The 22,418-nt window shown below is 48.7% G+C and overlaps 2 protein-coding genes across 19 annotated transcripts in view; one reads left to right on the forward strand and one right to left on the reverse strand.

The window, feature by feature from the left end:
• RHOG (ras homolog family member G) overlaps positions 1 to 15,836 on the reverse strand; it is a 39,423-nt gene extending 23,587 nt beyond the window's left edge. Inside the window, exon 1 of one of the 2 annotated variants that reach the window (XM_083737436.1) lies at positions 15,508 to 15,836. In XM_083737436.1, the coding sequence (XP_083593562.1) occupies positions 15,508 to 15,561 (54 nt within the window). In that variant the 5' untranslated portion in view covers positions 15,562 to 15,836. Of the gene's footprint in view, positions 1 to 6,108; positions 6,331 to 15,507 lie in introns of those variants that run through there. The other variant, XM_083737437.1, reaches the window with a different exon arrangement.
• Positions 15,837 to 19,268: 3,432 nt separating this feature from the next.
• STIM1 (stromal interaction molecule 1) overlaps positions 19,269 to 22,418 on the forward strand; it is a 106,279-nt gene continuing 103,129 nt past the window's right edge. For 2 of the 17 annotated variants that reach the window (XM_083736464.1, XM_083736453.1), the window contains exon 1: positions 19,750 to 21,430. In XM_083736464.1, coding sequence (XP_083592590.1) covers positions 21,322 to 21,430 — 109 coding nt within the window. In that variant the 5' untranslated portion in view covers positions 19,750 to 21,321. The other 15 variants (XM_083736467.1, XM_083736466.1, XM_083736456.1 and 12 more) reach the window with 13 other exon arrangements.

Here is a 22,418-nt window from a genome sequence, read left to right on the forward strand (position 1 = left end):
AAGATCAAACCTCCCCATTCTGAAGGAAATCAGCCCTGAGTGCTCACTGGAAGGACAGATCCTGAAGCTGAGGCTCCAAGACTTTGGCCACCTCATGAGAAGAGAAGACTCCCTGGAAAAGACCCTGATGTTGGGAAAGATGGAGGGCACAAGGAGAAGGGGAGGACAGAGGACGAGATGGTGGGACAGTGCTCTCGAAGCTACCAGTATGAGTTTGACAAACTGTGGGAGGCAGTAGAAGACAGGAGTGCCTGGCGTGCTCTGGTCCAGGAGGTCACGAAAAGTTGGACACAGCTAAACAACTAAACAACAACAACAAAAGATGAAAGAGGACTTTCTTTTCTCTGCCCTCATCTACCCAGAGTGGCTGGGCTTCATGTTCAATGTTCAAGATTCTAGGGATTGGGCCCTGTCAGGGTTTGCGCCCTGCTCTCACGAGATCTTTCCCAAACAAGGACCCCGACAGAGGCCTCCACAGCAGAAGGAAGCCGCCCTGTGGCTTACGGCACTGCGAAATCCGCTCTGAGCAGAAGGCCTGCCCTTCCTCCACCTCGCAGGTTCCTGTTTCCCCTCCCTGGGGCTCTTTCGTCAGCCTCGAGCCACAGCCCTTCGCTTCCCCGTCTCTGGGAAGCTCCTCCTCGCGAGCGCCTGGGCGCGGCGGAAATCCCAGCCAAACTGCCTGCCTCTCCTGCCCTCGCGCAAAACTGGACTGCAAACGTTCCGTTGTCCCCGAGTCTGCTGGGCTGCTCAGCTCCTGAATGAGCATGGCACCTGGCTGGCACCAGAAGCTTCGAGCGCAACACACACAGAGCATTCTGGGATGGCACCCTCCACCCCAAAAAGCTTGGCTATTCAACTTTGGGGTCTAATGGAGAGAGGATGCGTTTTGAGGAGCTGGGAGAATCTCATAGGGAGATTCTTCACAGACTCGGGTGCAGGGGGCTCGTGTTCAAATCCTACTTGCAGGTTTCCCAGAAGAGGCCTCTGGTTGGCCCCTGTGAGAACAGGATGCTGGACCAGATGGGACCGTGGCCTGATCCAGGAGGTCTTATATTCTTACATTCTTGTGCTCAGGTCCTGCAAGAACGTTTCTCACGGGGCTTTTATCCCTCTGTCCCAACCCTGGAACTTGTCTGCTGAACGTCGGAAGAGATTGAGGACCGATTTAAGAAGGGACCCAGTGGCCCAGGGTTCTAGGGCGACGAGAGAGGTTTTGCTCCCTCCCCACACACACGGCAAAGATTTTTCTGAAATGAAGCCTTTTCCCCCAGCCTAAGATTTAGTCTCAAAGGGACAAGTGAAAAATCACTTGGACCAGTGTTTTCTAGCTGCGAGGCGATCGGAAGTGCAAGTGAGCCCCAAGCCTCTCACGGCCATGAAGCACTGGGACCACCCCACCTGCCTGGGCTTTGCTTATTTCACAGAATCATTGAATTGTAGAGTTGGGACCCCACCCGGTCATCTAGTCCAACCCGCTGCAATGCAGCGTGGCCAAGGCCCAGCAGAGTCCAGAAGCTGGTGTGTCTATAGGAAGCTGGTGTGTCTATAGGAAGCTATAGGAAGCTATTTGACCCCTGGTGTCCCTTCCAACTGCACAATTCTGTGATTCTCCCTCTTCCAGCTGGCAAGTGGAGCTTCACTCAGCAGCTCAGCACCAAATAAAGCCCTAACAGAAATCTGATTCTTCTTGCTACCCAGACATTTTTGCAAAGGAGGGGTTCCTGGCCACTCGCATCCCGCACCTCCCTTCAATATGCAACGCTTAATACGAAACGTTTCGCGGCTTGCCTTTATTCTCATTTTCCCGTATCCCTTTGGGCAAAACTAGCTGGCTGCAGAATCCTAACTGTGCCGATCAAAAATTGACAAGGCAGGGGGCTTCCTACTGGGTGAGGAGCGTGAGGATTGCAGCCTTAGAAAATTAGGCCCTTCCGGGGGCAGAAGCAAGAGAACCTGCCATTTGGAGGTGGCCAGCAAACGAAGCTGCGGAGAGATGTTCCAGATGCAATTTAGAAGACATCTGAAGGCAGTTTTTAATGTGCGACATTTTAATGTATTTTTAATCTTTGTTGGAAGCTGCCCAGAGTGGCTGGGGAGACCCAGCCAGATGGGCGGGGTACAAATAAATTATTATTATTATTATTATTATTATTATTATTATTATTATTATTATTACTATTACTATTATTACTATTATTATTATTATTATTATTCAGTGAGCCACATGGTCAGGGAAGGAGTGAATCCCTCCTGCCCTCTGTGGCATCAGCCGGGCCCAAGAGCGGCCGACTTCCTTAACAACCAAACAAACACACAGCTCCTCCAGGCAGTACAGTCGTCGGATCGCAGCACATCTGGTTCCCATAAAAGCAGCCAGGACAACCCAAAGGACCCTCGCATCATGGTGGAAAGAGGGGGGCATTTTGGGGGGCACATTTTTGTACTGGGGGTGCCGAAGCTCCCAGGAAAATCAGGGCAGAGAAAAGAAAAATAACTTATTCACACAGAACACGGTTAACCCCTGGGATTGCCTGCCACAAGGGGCAGTGATGGCCACCAACTTGGATGACTTTAGAAAAGGATTAGGCAAATTCATGCAGGAGGAGTATTGATGGCTTCTGGCCAGGTTGGGACAGCAATGCTTCTGAGCACCTGTTGCAGAGAAACGTTTATCTATTTTATCTTCTTATTTATATATCTGTCTGTCTTTCTGTTTGTTACTAGATATTTATATTCCACCTTTTTCTCCAAGGAGCTCCCTGGTCCTAAAGGTAAAGGGACCCCTGACCGTTAGGTCCAGTCGCAGACCACTCTGGGGTTGCGGCGCTCATCTCGCTTTACTGGCCGAGGGAGCCGGCGTACAGCTTCCAGGTCATGTGGCCAGCATGACTAAGCTGCTTTTGGCGAACCAGAGCAGCGCATGGAAACGCCGTTCACCTTCCCGCCGGAGTGGTACCTATTTATCTACTTGCACTTTGACGTGCTTTCGAACTGCTAGGTTGGCAGGAGCAGGGACCGAACAACGGGAGCTCACCCCGTTGCAGGGATTCGAACCACCTTCTGATTGGCAAGTCCTAGGTCCTGTGGTTCAACCCACAGTGCCACCCGTGTCCTGCTCGCTGGTCCTAGTCCTCATTTAATCCCCACAACAGCCCTGTGAGGTAGGCAGGCAGGCAGGCAGGAAGGACCCATGGTCCCGCCCTGCAAGAGTGATGCAAAGACCTGGTCGACACGCAGAGAAAGTCTCCACGTACCAAGTTATCTCGGCTCGTGTCACCTAAGGCAGCCGGTGCCTGAGCTGAGCTGCATCATCGCCGGCGAACTGCCCCGCAATAGTGAGATGTGCAGAATTGGGGATGTAGCAGAAGCCAGAACTGGGAAGTGCAAAACGTTATGCAGGCCTCAAAAAACAAACAAAAAAAAACCAAAACAGAGTGGCTGTCAAATGAGTTGACCTGAAGGAGTCCGCAGCCCATTTATAACTGGGGCTGAAAGTTTATTTTTACAGGGTGCCAGCGAAGTAACCGTGGGCAACCCAAGGAAGGGGTCTTAAGATCCTGGGGGATATGAGAAGGGGGGGTCTTCTCAGGGCATTGTCAGATTGGGCAAGGCGGTAAGTAACCAAACAATTAAACCCCTGTGTTGCAAACAATTATCAATAATATCCAAGGCAACACGACCGAGTACAACAATGCAATGTCGATACAAACTCTTTATATAATCTATACAGAACATATGAAATATGCACTCTTTGCAAAACCAAATAAACAGAAATCTTAGAAATCTCTTGTGCACTCTTGATGGATTCTCTTGAAAACACAGAACCCAATAAACATAAAAGTCTCTGAAAGTCTTTGTAGACTATGCAAGTCTCTGAAAGAAGCAATGGGTCAGATTCTTATCTGGTTGAAAACAAGCCGTAAAGATGGTGCAAAAGGCAGCAGAGGATGGGAGGCCGCCTGCCAGGGATGCCTGAGATTGCAGGGGTGGGACTAGATGACCCTAAGAGGGCCCTTCCGACACTTATATGATTTTCACCGAGTGGATAAAACAGCTCAGAACTGTCTCCCGGGACAGGAGGAGAGGCTGGGGCTGAGGCACACTTTCCACAGCGGTGTCTCAACCGGGGGAAGTACAGAAAGGGAACTTTGGACCGTCGTCGATTGCGCCCAGTTCCTCATTGAAAGTGGTGGGGGAAACGGCAGAGGCTCACGGCTGAATCAGCATCCCAGGGGCCTGGGCAGCCTCCGCCAACTTGGCGCCCTCCGTCCCCCCACCAGCCCCAACTGGCAGGGGCAGATGTCAATCATCGAAGTCCAACCCAGGCGTTCTGGAGGGTGCTAGGACAGTAAAGGTTGGTGCAAACGAAGTGACTTAAATTTGCTTTTTTAAAAAAAGCAGGCGGGAGCAGACAGATTTCACGGAGGAGGAAAGAGCTATCGCCGCACACGATAGCTAAATGGAGCCTCCAGGCTCAGTGGCACTCTACCTCTCCGGAACAGGACAAAGAACTGGGAACCAGAAGCAACTGAGGGCAGACATGAGGGTTTTGGGGTTTCATTTCCCCAGCAAAGCTGCCTGCCCCAAAGGAAGCGTTGCATTTTGTAGCACCGGCACGGGGTTGGGCTGGATGACCTCTGAGGGGCCCTTTTCACACAGTGAGTCAAGGCTTCCTGCTGCTGCTGCTGCCACCAGCAGATCGCGAACTCTGTGACTCAAGGAGGTCCTTCCCAGCCGGGGTTTCCAAGCCGCTCACACGTCAACCGGCTGGAAAGTCCCTCCCATTGAGAACATCTCCGTCTGAAGTTGGAGGACGGCTGGAGAAACTGAGGAAATGGCCCCCTTGGGAGGCTCCGGGAGGTTTGGGGCGTGAGAGGATCACGCAGCAGCTCGGATCAAGGCCACCACAGCGGATCCGGCTGAATCGAGCCAGTCTCAAGGTGTCCGTTCCTCTGCCCCTTCGGGACTCCCGTTCAGCCTCACATCCAGCCCAAATCTCTGGGCAAAGGACCACGGCTACATGGTGGAACATCTGCCCTGCATGCAGAAGACCCCTTGGGGTCGCCAGCTGATTTGGGACTACAGTTCCCATCATCCCTGACTGCTGGCACTAGGGATGATGGGAGTTGTAGTCCAAAAACAACAGAGACCCAAGGTTGGAAAAACCCTGGCTTAGAGCATCAGACCAGGGCCTGGGAGAGACGGGAGTTCGAATCCCCCACTCGAGCTCACTCAGTGCCATCTTGGGCCAGCCACTCGCTGACCCTCACCCTGTCCCACCTCGCAGGGTTGTTGCAGGGATTAAATGCAAAGGGGTGGGGGAGCCCTGTAAAGCAACCTTGAGCTTTTTGGAGAAAAGATATAAATGCATAAATAAATGCAATAAATAAAAAGTCAGTCGACTGCCCCGCACAGCAGCCTGAACCCCTGGCCAGCTGCTGCCAGTCAGTGCAGACATTACACAGCTCGAGGGAGCAATCCTCTCCCTCCTGCCAACGACCCCTAGATACGTCGCTGAAGCTTCTCCTCCATTCGGCTCCGCCAGAACCCATTCAAAAAATGCCGGGGAAGACACGTGACACAGACCGACCCCCGCCTCAGGGCTGTACCATCTCAACAAGCAAAAAAAGGGGGGAAATCGCATGTTTCAGGAACTCCCCCTGCCTTAGAAGCCGCGACTTGATGTCCTGGATGCATTTACCTGCGCAGCTGTTCCCAAAACACACGTGTGCGCCCGTGCCCACACGTGTCGTGTGAACGGGCAGAAAAGACGCAGTTGGGAGCCGAGCTGGAAAACTTGGGCAGGAGATCAGCCACCCCGTTATCAAGCCCCCCCCCCGGATTTACTCGCGAGTCAGCCCCGATGAACCCGGTTCCGGAGCCCCAGAGGGCGGCTGTCGGAGCAGGCGGGAGTCCCCTCCTCCCGGCGCCCCGGGATCGGGAAGGAGGGCGACCCAGCCCGTCGCGGAGCGCCCCGAAGCAGCTCGCCCTCTGCCCATGCCCCGGGGCGCCCTGCCCTGGCGGAGGAAGGCGCCTCTTCCCGGGCGCGCCTTGCGCAAAGGGAGCGTTGCGCGCGGGGTTCGCCCCGTCGGGGAGCCGGAGACCCACCTGGGCGCATGGCGCTCGGCCGGCCGGGCGGCGCTGCCGTCGCTGCTGCTGCTGCTGCTGCTGCTGCTGCTGCTGCTGCTGCTTCTCGTCGCCTCCTCGGAGGAAGTGAGCGCGGCCGGAGGAAGTGTGCGAGGAAGGGGAAGGAGCAGAGGCTCGCTCGCCGCCGCCGCCGCCGGGGAAGGGGCTCGGCAAGCCGGGCGGCGGCGGCGGCGCGCCCCACCCCTCGACGGCGCCCGGGCGGACCTGCCTCTCCCGGGGCGGGCGCAAGCGGCAGCCAAGGCAGCGGCTGGACAGGGATCGGGACCGCCTCGGCCTCGCCCGCCCCGGATCCTGGACCCGGACCACCCCCGCGGGTGGCCGGCAAGGAAGCAAGCTGGTCCCTGCCCCGAGGAGCTTGCCTTCCCCACAGGGTCGTGGCGTTGGAAGTGAGCCCCCTCCCAGGGGTCATTCAGTCCAACCCCCTGCAAGGCAAAGGATCGCAGCTGAAAAACCATAGAATTTTAGAGCTGGGCGGACCCTCCAAAGGTCATCTATTCCAACCCCCTGCAATGCAGAAATCTCAAGTACAGTGGTACCTCGGGTTAAGTACTTAATTCGTTCTGGAGATCTGTTCTTAACCTGAAGCACCACTTTAGCTAATGGGGCCTCCTGCTGCCGCCGCACCGCGGGAGCACGATTTCTGTTCTCATCCTGAAGTAAAGTTCCTAGTCCAAGGTACTATTTCTGGATTAGCGGAGTCTGTAACCTGAAGCTTCTGTAACCCGAGGTACCACTGTAGATCATACATGGGCGATGGCCGTCCCACCTCTGCTGAAAAACGTCCAGTGAAGAAGAACTACAGTACCAACAAAAGAAGATTGGACGATGAAACCGATGGACTATGCACAATTAGATAAACTAAACGAACAGGAAGGATTCGAAACCTGCGGGACCAGAGATTCTCAGAAGACTGGAGTAAATTTACGGACTGTTTGAAGAGCAATTGTGATGAACAAATTACGCTAGTAGGTTTGCAAGAAGTTTTGTAAGGTGAATTATTTGAAATATTGCAAAAAAAGATAATGAGGAGAATTATTAGTTAAGGATAATTAAAGGCAATATGAAATTAAGAAATGCAAAAAAAGTGATAAAGAATGGGAAATCGTCAGAGGTGTTGACGGAAGTCCAAAAATATTGCGTAAGATGAGAAGTTATGTTGCATGAATGTTGGAATTAATATGTTAAAAAACTAATAAAAGTGTGTGTGTGTATAAGTGTATATATACATATACATACATACATACATATCTATCTATCTATCTATCTATATATATATAACATCCGCGTCCATTCCACTGCTGAATCGCTCTTACTATCAGAAAGCGCTGCCAATAGCTTGGTTGCCATCTCCTTTCGAAAACAATCCCATCTGTTGAGACAAAACCCCATCTCACTCCCCCTTCCAGCAGGGGACAGAGGACCTTGCCCCTGATTGGAATTCGGAGCAGGACTTCCCCTGGATGCGGAGGTTCCATTAAGCCAGCTGGGCTCATACCAACTGGCCCACCTTTCGCCCTTCGCTCAGTTTCCTGGCTTCCAGCAGTGCCAATTTGGACAGCCTTAAAAGACGGCTGTACAAATTCATTAGCAAGAAAGTTACGGGTGGCTACCAGCCTAAGGTCCCCGGATTTACAAATCAGTTCCCATACATAATCTACGGCAAGTAGCAATCAATAGCCCTCTCCTGCATGAATTTGTCCAATCCTCTTTTAAATCCATGTACAGTGGTACCTCGGGTTACATATGCTTCAGGTTACAGGCTCTGCTAACCCAGAAATAGTACCTAAGAACTTTGTTTCAGGATGAGAACAGAAATTGCACAGTGGCGGCAGGCCCCATTAGCTAAAGTGGTGCTTCAGGTTAAGAACAGTTTCAGGTTAAGAACGGATCTCTGGAACAAATTAAGTTCTTAACCCGAGGTACCACTGTAGTCCGACCCACTGCTCCAAACCGGATGTCAGAGCTAAAACATCCTTGGCAGAGCCCAGTCGGAGATCACAGATCCATTAGCTCTTGGCACATCTTCTTGGCTCCAGCATCCTTCATACTGTACGTTATGGAAATCTCTGCTACAAAAGTTGTAGCCAAGGCCCTGGGCAGTTTGATGGCTGGAAGAGGGGAAGATGAGAGCATAGGAAGAGCTGGCTGGATCAGGCCAGTGTCTCATCTCACGCAGCATCCTGTTCTCACAGAAGCTGACCAGATGCCAACGAGCAGGATCCGAGCACAGGAGCAACTCTCCCCTCCCGTGGTTTCCAAAAACTGGCATTTGGAAGCATTTCTGACATTGCAGACAGGGGAGAGCCATCGAGGCTAGTCTAAGGTTACCAGATTTTTTTTTTCAATGAACCACACACAGAGACCATAAGTTAATACACTCTCAACAGTACAATGTTTGTGGCGCTCATCTCGCTTTCAGGCCAAGGGAGCTGGCGTTTGTCCACAGACATTTCCGGGTCATGTGGCCAGCAGGACTAAACTGCTTCTGGTGCAATGGAACACCGTGACAGAAACCAGAGCACATGGAAATGCCGTTTACCTTCCCGCTGCAGCGGTACCTGTTTATCTACTTGCGCTGGCGTGCTTTTGAACTGCTAGGTTGGCAGGAGCTGGGACAGAGCAACGGGAGCTCACCCCGTCACGGGGATTTGAACCGCCCAGTGCCACCCGTGGCCCTATGATATCTATGAGCCACAGATGGATCCTGCTTGCAGGTTCCCCATAACAGACATCTGGCTGGCCACTGTGAGAACAGGACGCTGGACTGGATGGGCCATTGGCTAACTTATCCTGCAGGCTCCTCCTATGTTTTTATGTTCTTACGACCTCCCAAGACCTCTTCCAATTCCACAATTCTCTATTTGTTTTTTTTTTCCCTTTTCCTTTTTTTAACTTCATTCCAGAACCGAAAAAGAATTACAAACATCAAATTCAAAATCCATATTCGTTTTGTAACATAAGCCTATTACATAGTTGACTAGATTAAAATATACCAAATTGCTATAGACTTCCCTTTGCTATATATAAATGCAATGCAATTAGAAATATTATATTAGAAATTTTTAGAAATGCCCCTATACCCCCCACTCCCCTTCACACATGTGTGATCTCAGTATTTTATTTTATTTTTACTTCTTCCATCTTGTTGTGTTGTTTAATAATTATTCAACTGATTCTTTTATTATTTCCTTGCTTACCCCTGCACGTTTTACACATTATCTATTAATATTCCAGTTCCGGAACCATATTTTTTCATGTATTCCTTCACTCCATCTTGCTCTTTAATTATTCTCTGATTTGAATGGCCTCTAATGATTGCCGTCAATTTTGCCTTTCCCACAAACTCACAGAGCTTGCTTTACCATTCTAATAGCGATGGTATTGAGGTGGGGTTTTGGTCCTTTACGCAACAGCAGCGGCCAGAATATCGATCGCAAAGAATTGGAAGGGGGAGAAAAATTCCACTATTCTCTATTGGTAAAGTCTCGGAAATCAGACAAGTGTGAGACAGACCTGGCGCCCCTTGCCACAGAGCAATGCAGGAATCATAGAATCATAGAATAGAATCATAGAATCATAGAGTTGGAAGAGACCACAAGGGCCATTGAGTCCAACCCCCTGCCAAGCAGGAAACACCATCAGAGCACTCCTGACATATGGTTGTCAAGCCTCTGCTTAAAGACCTCCAAAGAAGGAGACTCCACCACACTCCTTGGCAGCAAATTCCACTGTCAAACAGCTCTTACTGTCAGGAAGTTCTTCTTAATATTTAGGTGGAATCTTCTTTCTTGTAGTTTGGAACCACTGCTCCGTGTCCGCTTCTCTGGAGCAGCAGAAAACAACCTTTCTCCCTCCTCTATGTGACATCCTTTTATATATTTGAACATGGCTATCATATCACCCCTTAACCTCCTCTTCTCCAGGCTAAACATGCCCAGCTCCCTTAGCGGAAGGTTTTGATTTAAACAAAAAACCAAAAAACCAGCCCAAACGTATGTGAAGTTTGATGAGGCTTTATGTAGGAGGTGTTTTGCAAAGCTCTGGCAAATTTCTGCCCACGCAGAGCGCTACATCAAAGGCAAACATCACTTACTGAAACCTGCCTCTTAAAGCCCTCCGTAAGTCATTTGCAAGAGAGATTTGCCGTCACTGTGGGTTCAGGCAAGGTCTTGTTCCAAAACAACATTCAAATCGAAGATTCACCTTCTCCGTTTCCTCCGGGTACAGGAGAGCTCTTCCAGGGCTCACATGAAATGAAGCCTGTGCATGAGACTTCTTGCATCGTGCCCTTTATGCTTCAAGGTGCATGAAGAATCATCCTTGACTATTTATGTATGCGGCGACAGCAGCGCAGATACTACAGTCAGACCTCATGTTACGTTTGCTTCAAGTTGCGCGTTTTCAGGTTGCGTCCCACAGCGACACGGAAGTAGCAGAAAGGGGGTCACTTCCGGGTTTTGCCACTCGCGCATGCGCAGACACACAAAATGACATCATGCGCACAAGCAGTGAATCACGACCCACGCAGATGCAGGTTGCGTTCTTTTCAGGTTGCGAACGGACCTCCGGAACGGATCCCGTTCGCAACCAGAGCTACCGCTGTACTGGCCCAGAGATGGAAAGAAGACAAAGTTCCAACCAGAGAGGAATGGCTGATGAAGATGATGGACTACGACGAAATGGCGAAACTTTTCTGGGAAAATCAGAAACCAGAAAGAGAAGAATTTTAAGAAGGAATGGGGGAAATTTATAATGTACTGTACTTAAGAGAACAGTGTGAACAGCTAAAAACTTTGGCAAGATTTGAGTCATGCTTGTGATGTGTGAAAAACTATGGAAAATTCATTCTTCTTTTCACAAATTAGAGAAAATAAGATAAGCAGAATGGGGGGGGGAGAGAGATTGACAATGGTAACCATGGAAGAGTAAAAGGAATTCAGAGAATCCTAAATGAGGAGGTGAACGGTGTGTTCGAATTTAAATTTGTTATGTAAAGCTTAATAAAAATATATTTAAATAAGAAAAGGATAAAGAAAGAACAGTCATCCTCTCACAGAATTGTAGAAGTGTAGAGTTGGAAGGGAACCCAGGGGTCATCCAGTCCAGCCCCAGCCTTTAATGCAGGAATCACTGCTAATCACAGATTGCTTCCAGGCCTCCAACTGTAATTGGACAACTTGAATTTGAGGGCATGTGACGGAATCCCAATAGAAAAGAGTGACTGTGAGAGCCCATAATTACAAAATGCCGTATTTTTCGCCCCATAGGAACGCCCACAGGGCTCCCTAGGCTGCGGATATCTGCCCGAAGCGCGGGGCGCTCTGCTTCGGCGCGCCCCACGCTCCGGGCAAGCAGGCTGCTATCCACAGCCTAGGGAGCCCTGCGGGAACTCCCGCCGGGCTTGCAAGGCTTGCGGATAGCTTCCTGAAGCCTGGAGAGCGAGAGGGGTCGGTGCGCACCGACCCCTCTCGCTCTCCACGCTTCAGCGAAAGCCTGCATTCGCCCCATAGGACGCACACAGATTTCCCCTTCATTTTTGGAGGGGGAAAAGTGCGTCCTATAGGGCAAAAAATATGGTAGGGACTGTATGTATTGAAGAGGCTCTGATGAGCCCAGGAGTCTGTGTATTGGCAGGGCTGGGAGAGCAACTGCTCTGCTTGCACAAGGTTTCAGGATCAATCCCTGAGTGTCCCCAACTTGGGTTACCAAGAAAAACTTTCTGCCTGGAACCCTGGAGAGCTGCTCACAATCAGGGTGGACGAGTACAGTGGGACCTTGGTTCTCAAATGCCTTGGTACTCAAACAACCTGGAACCCAAACACTGCAAACCCGGAAGTAAGTGTTCCGGTTTGCAAACGTTTTCGGAAGCCGAACGTGCTCCGTTTTGAGTGCCACACTTCCATTTTGAGTATTTCGCTGAAGTCTGTCTGTTTGTGCTATTTATTTTGCATTTTTGTTTTTGCGGCTCTTTTTTGTTTTGTTTTTGTGACTGCATGGAATCCAGTTCAGCTACTGATTGATTGGTTGTGTGACTGCTGTACATTGTTTATTGCTTTCATTTTGTGGATCAATGGTTTCGTTAAATTGCTGTTTTACGGCTTGTTTTTAAAAGTCTGGAACGAATTAATCCATTTTGCATTACTTTCTATGGGAAAGCACACCTTGGTTTTGGAACGCTTTGGTTTTGGAACGGACTTCCGGAACAGATTAAGTTTGGGAACCAAAGTACCACTGTATTCATTTCTATACTGCTTTATATTTTGAAGGGGGAAAATCTCAAAGCAGTTTACAACACATTAATGCAGCAGATAAAACAACCCAGAATAAGGTATTATTGAAGAAAGTCAAATTTAAAGTATACATTCCAGGCAACATAACAGGAAACTAAAATATTATCTCAAAGATTTCAAAGCAAAACATTGCGAAGGAGGCCAACTACAGAACTCACATTTAAAGCAGCAAATATTTTTTTTTAAACCAGTACTGGTATTTTTAAACTGTTTTTAATTTAAATACAAGAGCAGCATATAACTACAGTAACTTGTCCAGTGGTACATTCTTATTAAGTTTCATATGCCGTACATAGTATAGAAACAATACCTTTATTTATGTGTTATCCACAGAGATTGTTGTGTTGGGGGCTGGAATAAAAATATCTTCCATCTTATTTGGAAAGGAAAAGATAAGACCAAAAGCGTCTCTCCTTGAAATGCCTTTGAGTAATACCCCTTCTGAATAATACCCCTCCCCACCTTCTCACTATATAGAAGGGTCTGGAAACTTCTGTTTCAGTGTATCTGAAGAAGTGTGCATGCACACGAAAGCTCATACCAAGAACTAACTTAGTTGGTCTTTAAGGTGCTACTGGAAGGAAAAAATTTTTGTTTTGAAATGCCTTTGATTTCCCTTCTGTGGCCAGTAAGGCGTTCAAAGAGAGCCACATTCCAAATATTATCTAATCATATTTCAATGGGGATTTCTATAGATTGTTTCCAATATCGAGACAAAAAATAAATAAATCTGGGTTTATTGCAGGCTCTGGTGCCAGTGTCCGTGTTAGGTCTGGTTGTAGTATTATTGTGGGTTAGGAGTTGTTTAAGACTGGGTGGCTGTCTGTAGGCAATGAAAGGTCTTCCTCTCAGAGCTTGAGAAAGAGAACTGTCATTGTCCAGGAGAGGTTGTAGATCTCTGATGATGCGTTGTACTGTTTTAACTTGGGAGCTGTATGTGATGACTAGAGGTGTTCTGTTATTTTCTTTTTTGGGTCTGTCTTGCAGCAAGTTCTCTCTGGGTATCAGTCTGGCTCTGTTGATCTGTTGTCTAACTTCATCTGTTGGGTATTTTAGTTCTAAAAAGGTTTGCTGTAGCCTGCAATAAACCCAGATGCCAACTTTGCTGCCACATACACCCGGACAACACCATTACTGGCCCCAACAACATCACACATACCATCTCGGGACTATTTAATTGCTCATCGTCTAACATTGTGTATGCCATCAAATGCCAACAGTGTCCTTCAGCTCTCTATATTGGACAAACAGGCCAGACCTTACGCCAAATAATAAACAGACATAAATCGGACATCAGGAATCACAAGACAGAGAAACCAGTAGGAGAACACTTCAATCTCCCAGGACATTCTATACAAGATCTCAAAGTAGCTGTTTTACTACAAAGGAATTTCAGAAATAGACTGGAAAGAGAAGCTGCTGAATTACAACTTATCACCAAACTTAAAACCATGGAGAAACCTGGCCTGAACAAAGACCTTGGGTTCTTATCTCATTATACATGACAAAGCCATTTTTCACCTTTTCACCCCTTGCTTCTCCCTGTAAGACCTATTGCAGTCATTAAGAGTCGTCAACAGGCTCATCACAGCTATCTGCCAACCACCCATTCCCACCACCCTTCTGAGTAATACCCCTCCCCACCTTCTCACTATATAGAAGGGTCTGGAAACTTCTGTTTCAGTGTATCTGAAGAAGTGTGCATGCACACGAAAGCTCATACCAAGAACTGACTTAGTTGGTCTTTAAGGTGCTACTGGAAGGATTTTTTTTTTTTTTTTTACTATGGCAGACCAACATGGCTACCTATCTGTAACTCCAATATCAAGGCTATTGTTATTGTTATTGCAGTAATATCAAGGCTATTGTTATTGTTATGGCAGTCGTTAAGAGTCGTCAACACTATATAGAAGGGTCTGGTAACTTCTGTTTCAGTGTATCTGAAGAAGTGTGCATGCACACGAAAGCTCATACCAAGAACTAACTTAGTTGGTCTTTAAGGTGCTACTGGAAGGAATTTTTTTTGTTAAGGCTATTGTTAATCAGGCTGCCGATAACAGAAAAATATGCTAAATCTCTGCATTTCAGATTACTGTCTATAGCGCAACAAAGTTAACAAAAAACCCACAAACATTTCGAAAGAAAACGTTACGAAAGGAAGTCAGATTTAAAATGCACATTTTAAACAGCATAATTTACAAGAGAATCAATTATTATCCTCGGCATATAACATGGTGCCTGTGGGATGGTTCGGTCAGTAGAGCATGAGACTCTTCATCTCACGGTCATGGCGTTCGAGTTCCACGTTGGGCGAAAGATTCCTACATTGCAGGGGGTGGACGTGATGACCCTCGGGGTCCCCCCCCAACTCTGCAGTTCTGTGATTCAGTATCTATCGGCTGCTGCCAATCCAATAGCAGGGTGCCCAAACTTTTTTCAAAGAGGGCCAGATTTGATGAAATGAACATGCATGAGGGCTGACCCAGTTGTTAAGTTGTTGTGCTTTTTTTAGGATTTAAGTTGCTGAGCTTTTTTTAGAATTTTACCCCAGGACATATACTATAATAATAATTAATAATAATAATAATAATAATTTCCCCAGCCACTTTGGGCAGCTTCCAACAGAATATTGAAATACCATAGTCTATTAAACCTCAAAAGCTTCCCTAAAGAGGGCTGCCTTCAGATGTCGTCTAAATCTCTGGTAGTTCTTGTTCTCTTTGACATCTGGTGGGAGGGCGTTCCACAGGGCGGGCGCCACCACCGAGAAGGCCCTCTGCCTGGTTCCCTGTAACCTCACTTCTCGCAGGGAGGGAACTGCCAGAAGGCCCTCGGAGCTGGACCTCAGTGTCCGGGCAGAACGATGGGGGTGGAGACGCTCCTTCAGGTCTACTGGACCGAGGCTGTTTAGGGCTTTCAAGGTCAGCACCAACACTTTGAATTGTACTCGGAAACGTACTACCACGGGGGCTGGATTAAATCGACTGGCGGGCTGGATTAGGCCTCCAAAACAGACTTTGGACATGCATGCAATAGTGGTTCATGGCAGGCAACAGCTGTGGAGGCTCACCCTTGATGCCTTGGGTCTGCAGTCAAGATGGATGGATGGCCAGGAGGACCCCATGGCTGCTGTGGTCCCATTCTCCCCTTCTGTGGACCCAGGGCTGAAATTTGCCAGGAGAGAAGATGAAAAAACCTGGCAGGAGGTCTGGAAGGAGCCTGCTGCCCTCTAGAGGGGAGATATGCACAGAGCGCAGGGACGAAAAGTTGTTCGTCCGGAATTTTCCGCACATAACTGGAATACTACAGTCAAAAGCAGTGTCTGGGTGGGAAATCGGCTAAATGTCCCAGAAAATCCAGACGCCTGGCAGCCAATGTCGGCAGTGCCATTTCCCACAACGTTTCTGTCCAGATTTCCGCTTTTTGAAATACAGCATCCCTAAGGTCAGGAGTGCCTGGCGTGCACTGGTCCATGGGGTCACGAAGAGTCGGACACGACTAAACGACTACACAACAGCAACAAAGGTCAGGACCAGGGACACGGGTGGTGCTGCGGGTTAAACCACCGAGCCTCTTGGGCTTGCCGATCAGAAGGTTGGCGATCGAAACCCCGCGACAGTGTGAGCTCCTGTTGCTCGGTCCCTGCTCCTGCCAACCTAGCAGTTCGAAAGCACGTCAAAGTGCAAGTAGATCAATAGGTACCACTCCGGCGGGAAAGTAAACGGCGTTTCCGTGTGCTGCTCTGGTTCGCCAGAAGCGGCTTAGTCATGCTGGCCACGTGACCCGGAAGCTGTACGCCGGATCCCTCGGCCAATAAAGCAAGATTAACGCCGCAACCCCAGAGTCGGCCACGACTGGACCTAATGGTCAGGGGTCCCTTTACCTAAGGTCAGGGCCCTCCTGGGGTGAGGCAGCTGCCTCAGGCTGCAAATGCTGAAGGACGGGGGGGTGGGGGTGGACAGAGCTGCGAGTGCCATGCAGGCTGCCTTGTACCTCAGGTGCCCTGGAAACACTGACTAGAGTAAGCTTCAATGGTTTCAGCCTATTACATCAATCCTGGTCCAATGGAACTGGCTGCTAGTCTTGGTCCAATTTAAAGGTCTGGTTTTGACCTATAAAGCTTGAAACAGCTCAGGACCATAATGTTCCAGGACCGCCTCTCCCCACAAGAACTGACCCAGACTCTGCGTTCCTCATCGGAAGCCCTTCTTCATGGCAGCAACACAAGAACAGGGCCTTTGCTGCAGTGGCTCCCTGTTTGTGGAATGCTCTTCCTTTGACCTTTTTAATGTGTTCGGAGAGGGGATTCGATTATTAGTAGTAGTAATTGTGTTTTCTGTGATCCTTGGATGAAGGGTGGTATATAAATTTTAAAAAATCATCATCATTAGCTCAGTTGGTTTCTGTGTGCGCTGCCAGGAGGGAAGGGGTCATCTTGCCTTTTGTCTCAGACAGCAAAATGTCTTGCGCACAAACTCACAAACTTTGCTCCTGCAGGACTTGTGTGTTTCATGGGGGGACGAGCCAATAATTGCAGTGCAGGGTGTGGTATAGCAGTTAATAATAATAATAATGATAATAAGAATAAGTTATTATTTATACTCCACCCATCTGGCAGGGTTTCCCCAGCCACTCTGGGCGGCTTCCAGCAAAATATTAAAATACAATAATTAGACTAAGACCTGGGAGAGACCAGGGTTCGAATCCCCGCTGAGTCATGAAGCTCATTGTGTGCCCTCTCAGCCTAACCTGCCTCACAGGGTTGTTGAAATGAGCTCTTTGGGAGAGAAAAAGGTGGGATAGAAATGCAAATGCAATGCAGACAGGCAGAGACCTTCTTATTGCAACAGGCTTTGGGGACTTCTGACTGTCTCTCCTTGAACGAACTGTCCAGGACTTGTCATCCAAGCCCCCCCCCCCCTTTTATTTGACTTAAACAAAAATTATACAGACAGCAAAACAAATAAGTCAAAATTAACATTGCCTTCTACCAATAAGAAATAATAACTATTACAATAATGAAAATACTAAAAGTACATTTACTTCCGCTTTTAAACTTCTATTCTGGTTACGATATATTACTGTTCTATAAGAATCTATTATATCCTTTGCTGTCGAATATATTATTTTATTTCCCAAATTCAACCTAACCCTCCCCTCCTCCCCACTGCTTCCCTTCACCTGTGTGAGATCTTCCCATCATAATATATTTTTTTCTAGTTGCTTTGATAAGATAGAGTAACTTGAAAACTGTTAAATTATAATTGGTACTTCTTTTGTCCTTACACGCTTAAAAATTGTCCTTCTCTGTGTCCCCCTCCTCGTGAGGTTTGGAGCATGACAGCACAAGAATGGGCCTTTTCTGTGGGCCTCCCATCTGTAGAATGCTGTCTTCAGAGAGGCTTGCTTGCCCGGTGCCTTCCTTTCATATCTTTATTGCCAGATGAAACCATTCATAGAATCATAGAATCTTAGCATTGGAAGGGACCCAAGGATCATCTAATCTCAGCTTATATCTTTACCCAGTCCATTAATGGTTGGACAGTGTTCTCGAAGCTACCAGCATGAGTTTGACCAAACTGTGGGAGGCAGTGGAAGACAGGAGGGCCTGGCATGCTCTGGTCCAGGGGGTCGCGAAGAGGCGGACACGACTAAACGACTAAACAACAACAGGGCCTTTCAAATGTGTGTTATTATGACTTTTTCTGAGATTGTTTTACAGTGGACGCTCGGGTTCCGAACGTGATCCGTGCGGGATGCACTTCCGCAACCCACATCTGCGCGTCTGTGCACGTGCGGGTTGTGATTCGGCGCTTCTGCGCATGCACAAAGCGTGATTTAGAGCTTCTGCGCATGCACGACTGCCGAAACCCAGGATTAACCCGTTCCAGTACTTCCGGTTTTCAGCGGTCCATAACCTGAAAAAACACAACTTGAAGCAGCTGTAACCTGAGGTATGACTGTATTGTGTGTGTGTTTTTAATTATGCTATGTAAATTATGTTTTTAATATGCACTGCCCGGGGAACTTCAGATGACAGGTGGTATATAAACTGAATAAACAATAACAGTAATGATTATAACAATGCACGCACACCTATATTTTTAGCTGTTCTTATTTTATTTGTCAGCCGCCTTGAGTCCCTATCAGTGGGGAAAAAAGGTGGGCTATAAATGTTGAGGTTTATTTTCCTCTTCCCTCCTTGTCCCTTTTTCTTTGTGTGTTCTATTTATCAGATGTCAGGGAAATAAACAACTATCTGACATTTAGAAGACATCTGAAGGCAGCCCTGTTCTGGGAAGCTTTTAATGTTTGATGTTTCATCGTGCTTTTAATATTCTGTTGGGAGCCGCCCAGAGTGGCTGGGGAAACCCAACCAGATGGGTGGAGTATAAATAATAACATTATTTTTTATGTATGTAGGGAGGGAGGGGGCCTGCAGGTAGGCGGCATTTTGTTTTGACTTCAAGTAAGCCACTCTGGGAGATATTTTTTTTGGCTGAATAGCGGGTACAAATGTGAATAAAATAAAGAAACGCAAGCAGGACACCCCCCCACCCCTCCATTGGTGCAGTCCGAGCGGAGCTTCGCCACTTGCAGCTGCAAGGAGGCCGCGCTCTCACTTTTCGCCGCCGCCAGAGGCCGCTGCCGGGCAAGTTGCGCGCCGGGCGGCCAACCGCGGCGCTCTATTGGCTGCCGGGGGACGAGTGGGCGGGGCCGCGTAACCCCGCCTCCTCCTGCGAGAGGAGCGCCGAGGCCGCCGGAACGACGAGGAAGAGACCAATAAGAAGGGCGGGAAAGGGGGGGGGGGCGGCGAGCGCGTTCGTGGGAGATACCACTTGGGGACGCGGGAAGAGAGAGAGAGAGCGTGAGTGAGTGAGGAGCGCAGGCGCGCGCGCGGCAGGAGGGGAAAGAGGCAGTTCGTGGGAGAGTCCATTGCGCCGGCGGGGGGGGGGGCGGCGTGCTGAGGAGAGACCAATTCGGGGAGGGGGGGAAGAAGCGAGGGCCGGCCGCCCCAGTGCCCTGTGCCTGAGAGAGGAGAGCAGCCCTCGTGGGGCTATTTGGGAGCCCAGGAAGGCCCTTGTGGGGGGGGGGTCGTGAGGGGGTCAGGGTGTGTGTGAGGGGGGGTCAGCTTGTGGGGGGGCATATTTTTTTGAGGGGGGCGTTGTGTGGGGGAGGGGCCTGCACCTGAGAAGAAGAAGAGGAAAGACCCACCCGCGTGTGGGGGGGGCATTGAGGTTGGGGGGGGAGTGGGCGTCAGCCAGGAGCTTTTACCTGAGGCTGCTGCACCTGTGGGCAGGTGAGGCCTCCCTCCTCCGCTCCCTGCTTCCCTCCCTCCTGGCCCAGCAAGGGAAAGCTCCTCCTGCTCTGGAAGAAGGAAGCCAGCCAGATCCTGGGACTGTCACCAGGCTCCTCTTCGTGTGAAAGGCGCCCCAGGGACCCGCTTCTCGGCGGGGTGGGGGGCTTTCTTCTGGCCTGACAGAGGTCCCTCCTGCGGAAAAGCCACCAGGTGCCTTGAGAAGATCTGTGGCCGGACTTGGGTCACCTTCCCCGAGAGCTTAGCAGGATTTTAAAAAACCAAAAACCAGACGCGACCTGACGAAGCTTTTTATTTCATGTTTTATTTTCAGCATTTGACACACAGCCTGGCCTGGGGGAGACTCTTCTGGACAGCTGGGTAGAAGGAAAGGAAGTGGCCCAGGATAGTCTGAAAAGGGATAACAGGGATTTCAGGGAGTGATTTTGCAGAGCAAAATTTTGCAGAGAGAGGAGACAGACAGACAGACAGAAATATCGCTTTGAAAGTTGTGCAGAAGCCAAAGTTTAAATGGATTAAATGGTTTGGCAGCCTTTGGTTGGCGGAGTGGAATCCAGGGGACGCCAAGCCGGGAAGGTCTGATCCAGGTGGTCGCAAGGCTGCTGTTTCTTGCCCCTGACAAGAGCGCAGGAATCTGATGAGAGCGGGTAGCTGGTCTCCAGACGTTTTCCTTTCCTTTGGTTCTGAGGAAGTTTTCTTTTTGAGAGGACAAAAGGGGGCAAATTGTGCAACAGGACCCCCATTTCTTTAATCTTTTATCTGGCTGACGTGTTCCTCTTCCACGTTTTCTACATGCTGCGTGGTGGTGTTGCTCTGAATTCACCTGCATGTATCTCTTTGCAGAGAGATTTCCTGGGTTCCGTTAAAAGTAAATGCTTGTTAGGCTTTTAGCAGTCAGATTGAGACTCCTGCGGTGTGAAGACTGAAAATCTAGCTTGGCAAATAATGTCTGTGTGCGTTTAGAATCTGTTACAGTTCTATTATACCAGGCATAATCTGGTCTCCTCTAGTTCTGAATCCGCTAAACTGTTCTAAACCTGCTGGCAGTTTTGGGGATGTGCTTGGATTACTGCTTCATTGGTTGGGTTGCTTCAGCAGCCTAGTACATAATTTGCGAAAGAAAGCAGCCAAGCCCAGAGAATATTTTTACTAATTTCCCAGTTATGTTGCATGTTGAAAACAGATGCTTTTAAGCGTTTAAGATTTGTATGACACCCCCACTTAGAGGTAAGACGAGCCTTTCAGCGCCTGTTCTGCAGATATAGAAAAGGTTTTGGGAGGCTGTTGGATCTGGGGCAGAATTTTGAGCTGTGTTCAGCGGCTAGGGGAAAAACTCCTTAAAGCCTTTCCAACCTTTACTTCTGCAGCTTTTGGAAACAACCTGGCTCTACTTCTGGGCTAGTGGACACTTCCTGTACACTTTTGGAATATAAGAATCCAAGGACAGAAAGAAACAGGACTCGGGAGTATCCCTGGGAATCTGGACTTCTTTTTCTGTTGGGAACTGATGCCGAGGAACTCCTGACACGCGAGAAACGCTGAAGGGTCTCCTTTGCCGGACACAACATGGATGTATGGTCCAGAATAGCCATATGGATCCTTTGCGGTTTCCTTCTGCACCATGGACAGGGGGAGAGGCCCCCAGGCACCTACCTAGACGATGCCACAATAGCAGGTAAAGAAAAAGTTGTGGGTAAGGAGGCAGTTTTTCCTTTTCTTAATCCTTTGGGGTATAAAATAATGTTCCTTTGGGCTGCTGGCAGTGGGCTCTTTTCATCCCTTGGACTCTGCTTTGAAGTTGAAGTTGTGAATTGGTCTTCCCTTCTTGGAGGTTCGGAAAAGAAACTTGTATTTTGGAGCTCCCTCCTCGCCAACCTGCGTTCTGATGTCTGCTTAAATCCTAGCTATTTTTGGTGGTCTTATACTGATATGTTTTTTCTAGCGTGCCTGAGAGTTTCCCCTCCCCAACTCCGCAATGGTTCTTTCTGTAGGCAATTTCAGGCTAGGAAACAAAAAACACTACGCATCTTGAAATAGCCTCCGAGAAAGGCAGCTAGCTTGAAGTAAAAGTGGTTATTTCCTGCTTTACATAGAGGAGAGAGAAAAAGAGCAGCTTTTTTTGTGGAAGAAGTGTGCTTTCTATCTGAAACCTGCTGATTTTTTTTCAGAAGAAAGATTTGACTGTTTAAGGCTTGAGGTTTAGCTGCTGAGTGTCAACTGTCCTCTTTCCGTTGAGTTAAAGAATGTGACTGTAGGTGCAAACAGTGCACTATTATCAGGCATTTGGTAAAACAGACAAGTATTTAGAACATATCTGCTGTATCGTATCTGAGCTTTGGAATATAGTAAAGGAGAATCCACTGTTCCCTGCTTGTTTGTGGTGTCGGAGCATTCCTAAAGATCTAGGGAAGTCCCATGCAGGAGATTGATTTGCGAAGTGATTGCCAGGATGCACCATTGCCAGTTTCTCATGTTGAAACTTCCCATAACTGCATCGCAGGTCTTTAAAATAGCTGCATGTCAGCATAACCTTAACTAACATAGGTTTATCAAGTGGCTTGGCAGAAGGAGAGAAAGGGGGGGGAGGTTGTAAGAGTGTCAGAGTTGGAATCTTTGCACACCAGTTACTAAGTGGTTTTTCTTGTTGGGATTCCCAAGAGGAG

Source organism: Podarcis gaigeae, assembly GCF_964106915.1.
Source record: "Podarcis gaigeae genome assembly, chromosome: 4".
NCBI classification, from domain to species: Eukaryota; Metazoa; Chordata; class Lepidosauria; order Squamata; family Lacertidae; genus Podarcis; species Podarcis gaigeae.